General features: G+C 33.9%; 1 protein-coding gene across 1 annotated transcript in view; it reads left to right on the forward strand.

The window, feature by feature from the left end:
• Positions 1 to 2388: 2388 nt before the first annotated feature.
• Positions 2389 to 5524, forward strand: part of LOC111704900 (cytochrome b561) — a gene marked incomplete in the record, with an annotated part of 7409 nt that continues 4273 nt past the window's right edge. The window contains 3 exon segments of the mRNA XM_023477288.1: positions 2389 to 2550; positions 3437 to 3545; positions 3993 to 4203. Coding sequence (XP_023333056.1) covers positions 3489 to 3545; positions 3993 to 4203 — 268 coding nt within the window.

Raw genomic sequence — 5524 nt, forward strand, 5'->3', positions numbered from 1 at the left:
GAAGTTTCCGTATTCCAGTTGATTGCCATGCATATTTTACAAAAACCATGTTTAAAGGTATTAGGATTAAATAAAAATATATGAATTTTGCTAGAGACAATTTTAAAATGGACAACCATCAAACTTAGATTTAAACCTATAAGTTTTTGTTTGGTTCCGTACTAAACATTTTGAACTGAATATATGAATATACTAGTATAAATATATGTTAAGGTATTCCACGAATAGTTCTGCTCCTGGTATAAAGGAGAGTACCCGCTACCTGCTCTCTAGTAATAAACACTGGTTAAACTACTACCCGGAGCACCCGGAGATATCTTACACTATTATCAGTCCTGTCCTTCCTATTCTAATCAACATAAAGTTTCTAATATTTTAGTGTAATCTTTTTGTTTCAACACGGCTGTACCGAATTGACTCACTTTTTACGAGGTTGGATTGTTTTGTAGTAAAAAAATATACCCAAAGTCCGAAAATCGGCGAAAAGTTTTATTATTGCATCTTGAATTCTAATCTAAAAGAATTTATTAAGTTCCCGCATTTTAGTGTTTTTTTCACATCTATCATCTTTTCTATTATTTACTTTTTTCCATAACCTCGCAATTTTTTCCGCATTCTCAGTTTTCTCATTCTTAATGGGACAGTCCCTTTAACCTCAAGAGAATATGATTATTTTGAAATTTTTCCTGGCGGTAATTATCCTTTACGAGGTCTGCCTTTGTTGATGCTTCCAAATGAATTACAGGATATAATAAGAATCTAATTAGATTATTCCGTCATTTCTAAGAATGAAATGATGTAAATGGCAGTCGTATATTTTTGTAATTTAAATCCATTTTTTTTTACATAGTCCTTCAATTATTTCTCATATTTATTTTATCTCCATGTGTGTGATAAACCCTGGGTTAAGTGAGGTATATGGAGCTGGGTGAATGTATACGTGATATCCTCTTCCCTATATAATTTCTTTAATAGCTATATACATCTAGGTTTCAACTCTCAACCCTTCCTCGTGATTAATCTTTCTTACTTTCTCCAGGCTATTCAAATACTATTGTTAGATATTCGTCAGTATTTACCTCCTAGACTTAGTATTTACTTCCTAGACTTAGTATTTACTTCTTAGACTTAGTATTTACTTTCTAGACTCAGTATTTACTTCCTAGACTTAGTATTTACTTCCTAGACTTAGTATTTTCTTCTTAGATTCAGTATTTACTTCCTAGACTCAGTACTTACTTCTTAGATTCAGTATTTACTTCTTAAACTCATTATTTACTTCTTGGACTCAGTATTAACTTCCTAGACTCAGTATTTACACCCAGTATTTACTTCCTGGATTAAGTAAGTAATACTTTCCAAATTCAGTAATTACTTCCAAGATTAAGAGAATTTACTTCTAAGTCTCAGTATTAACTTCCTAGGCTCAGTATTTACTTTTTAAACTCTCCTTGTTTACTTTCCAAATCCATTTTATACTTTACTAATTTAGTATTTACTTTGTAGACTTATTATTTAATTTCTAAATTCATTATTTACTTCCCCATGTATTTTGTATTTTCAGATTTTATCCCGAGCATGCTCAGCATTAAATCAGTGCTTCACTCATTTTTATAAAAGTTTAGTTTGATCTCTGTCTCCCGAGTAAAGTAGCAAACTAGTAGTAAACAAATTTATTGCTGAAAATACTTGAGAATATTTTGTAATAATCGTCTAATTTACCTGTAATATTCCTGTAATATTCCTGTAATATTCCTGTAATATTCCTGTAATATTCCTGTAATATTCCTGAGACTGAATTTTAAGAGAGTATACTTGAACGAAACTTCCTAGTTTCCTTTTTGGGGTCTATACTTTTGCGTAGAAAAGAACCACATGAAATAATATTTCTAACACAAGGATTAGTATTTACAAAATTGCCTGACACCATCCATGAAATCGGGTTTCCGATACTGGGTTTCATTACGATACTCTGTTTTAAGTTTCGAGCTCTAAGCCCAAAACTTAAGACAGGGTATCGTTACGAAAACCAGTTTTTAAACTCGGGTTTAACGAATGGGGTTAGGCAGTTTTGTGGATAACAATATTTTTGTGGTGAACTAATATTTTATTTAGTTTCTTCATATTCTCAATCTGTTTAGAATATCTTAAATCAAAATCTACACAAATATTAAGGTCCTCCAAAAATGAAACTCGGTGGTTTCGTTCAACGATACTCTGTTTTAAGTTTCGGGCTCTGTATTATTCCTCTAATATTTGTACAAGAGTATTGATCAGTATTCAATAACCTAGATTAGGCTTACGTGACAACAAGGCGCATATATACAGGGGGGGGTTGTTGTTCGATAAAGGCACTTAGAGAAGGAAATGTTTTAAGAAGAAGGATGTGAGAGAGGAGTGTAGACTGTAGTGAAACGTTTACTAAATGAAAGATCAAATCCAGAAATAACTTTTCAATCAATAGTTAAAGAAGTGTTTACAAATGTTTTCAAGTATTCCATCAAACCCTCAAATTCTTGTTCACTCCTTCTACTCCGACATGGAAAACTAGTAAGTTATACTATTAAATATCAAACTCCAATAATACAATGTCATTTGATTTTATTAACAATATATTTATATATATTAATATATATTGGGAGGAAGGGTTTAAAGAAAGTGTAGAGAGGAATACGGTTTAGGGTGTGTGTGTATAGAAGAGAAAAGATTCAAGTTATGAGAGGAAGGGAGAAGAGAGGGAGTATAAGTAGGGAGGAAAGAGGGAGTATAGAGGGAGAGATATGGGAGTGAGTACGGAGTAATTAAAGGAATAAGAATGGAGGAAGGAGGGAAGGGTACGGATATGAAGAGAAAATATGTTTTATTAGTAGTAAAGGAGTAGGGAGAGGTGTAGTATTTCAGGATAGGGAGGTATATAAGGATGTGAGTTTAGGGGGGGGGGTGGAAAAACGAATATAGTGTCCTTACATGATTTTAATAAATGATTTTACACAAAGCTTGGCTTGGCTTGGCTTTTAAGTTTATCATAAATCTTTGAATAAACAAAGCTCGTTCTAAAATTGTATTAAAGAGAACAGAAAAAGAATGAAAGGAATGAATGTATGTATATTGTATAAGTAGGAGGAGGACGGGGGAGGAGGAGGAGGAAGGTTCGGAGGCTGAATGAGAGAAAGAGAAACCAGGAGTTGGGTTGAATGTCAGAGTAGACGCAGGACAGCTGAGAACCAACACATTTATTTTTACTCTGAGTAGAGATTATACTCACCATTAATATATTTCCATATATAATTATCTCCAACCTTTCTCCGACCAGGCAGGAGCACCGAGAGGACGAATATCCGGGTCCTCCAGTACACATAGGATTCCTGGAACTTGTTGAGAAAAGTTCCAGCTGTTGCATCATAACAGTTCTACGATAATTGTGCGGATTTTTCAGATCGAATAATGAGGGTTTAGACGGATCTGCTCCGGTAACTAGATTAGACAGGATGGATGAGATCGAACAGGATCTCCGAGGACTAAAAACAGGATTCTTCGTATCTCAGGTACCCCCCCAAAAAACTGTCTTTGAAAAGTAAGACTAATACCAATCAACAGCGAATAGGCTGTTTAGTTTACCCTGAAATTACCCAAATAAGTGAACGTTCCATATATCTATCTACATATATAAGGAATGAAGAAATATCAACAACTATTTAAACATTTATTGTATCGTATCTACAAGTTGTTTCACGCTTTCGCGTAAAGTAGTTATCCCTGATTGGATGTTTGGATGTCCGATCATAACTCATGAACCCCTTGACCGATTGGCCTCAAAATTTGATTTGGGAACTCGAGAGAACAACGGGAATGTACTTAGGTTGGTTTAAAAATTCTAAGTTTAGTTGGTTGACTTTTATAGGGAAAACTCCAGCTAATCTGGGTTCCCAAGCTAGTTATTGATGAAATACCAATGCATACTCAATCATTATCTAAGACTTGTATTGATGTAGGGAGTAGGGTTGATTCTCGTAGTTCTAGTATCAATATGGACTGGACACTACCTGGGCGGGTTCGCTGGTCCCTCCCAACCTGACCGAGAGTTCAACTGGCACCCGCTACTCATGACGGTCAGCTTGATCTACCTGTACGGTACAGGGATTCTTCTCTATAGGGTCTTCAGGAACGAAAAGAAGAGAACATTGAAGTTAGCACATGCCATAGGTAAATAGGATATAGTTAGCACATTTCATAGGTAACTAGGATACAGTTAGCACATGCCATAGGTAAATAGGATACAGTTAGCACATGCCATAGGTAAATAGGATACAGTTAGCACACGCCATAGGTAAATTGGATATAGTTAGCACATGCCATAGGTAACTAGGATACAGTTAGCACATGCCATAGGTAAATAGGATACAGTTAGCACATGCCATTGGTAAATAAGATACAGTAAGCACACACCATAGGTAAATAAGATACAGTTAGCACATGCCATAGGTAAATAGGATACAGTTAGCACAAGCCATAGGTAAATAAGATACAGTTAGCACACGCCATAGGTAAAAAAGATACAGTTAGCACATGCCATAGGTAAATAGGATACAGTTAGCACACGCCATAGGTAAATAAGATACAGTTAGCACATGCCATAGGTAAATAGGATACATAAAGAAGAATTTTGCGTACCCTATATTATAGTTCAATATGGAAAAAATCACAAAAACAACGTAACTGATTATTTGCCACAAAATTTTAGTTTTTTTCAAAAGTTTACACCATTTGATTTTAGATATATGCTAAATGAGGGTATAGTTTGAGGCAAGTAATCAATGGATAGAATTGAAATTGTTTCTGTCGATGAAGTAAACCACAGTTTTATACTATATGTTTATATAAATGTTTTAATAAAATATTTGGATCCCTCTAATTCCTTCAAAATACTGGCTAACTAAGAAATTTAATAACAAATTGAAGAAAACTTTGTAAAGAAAATCAAGTTAATTCTATTTCTATGATTTTCTATTTACATCTTCAAAAAATATCTTCCTTGAGTAAAAATATAATAATGTAATAATTCCTTGGTTTCTAATATCCCTCCTACTCCAGGTATAATAAATGGTAGGAGCTGGTATTCGGAGAATTTAATATATAATATTCCAATAGATATTTCTCAATAAAAATAATCCTGCTCTCTCTTCTCCTTGAAGTTCTCCAAACTCTTCAACCTTGTTTTTATCCTCAATCTTGTTTTTATCCTCAACCTTGTTTATATCCTCAACCTTGTTTTTATCCTCAACCATTGTTTTTATCCTCAATCTTGTTTTTATCCTCAACCTTGTTTATATCCTCAACCTTGTTTTTATCCTCAACCTTGTTTTTATCCTCAACCTTGTTTTTATCCTCAACCTTGTTTTTATCCTCAACCTTGATTTTATCCTCAACCTTGTTTTTATCCTCAACCTTGTTTATATCCTCAACCTTGTTTTTATCCTCAACCTTGTTTATATCCTTAACCTTGTTTTTATCCTCAACCTTGTTT

Source organism: Eurytemora carolleeae, unplaced genomic scaffold (genome assembly GCF_000591075.1).
Source record: "Eurytemora carolleeae unplaced genomic scaffold, Eaff_2.0 scaffold608, whole genome shotgun sequence".
Classification (NCBI taxonomy): Eukaryota; Metazoa; Arthropoda; class Copepoda; order Calanoida; family Temoridae; genus Eurytemora; species Eurytemora carolleeae.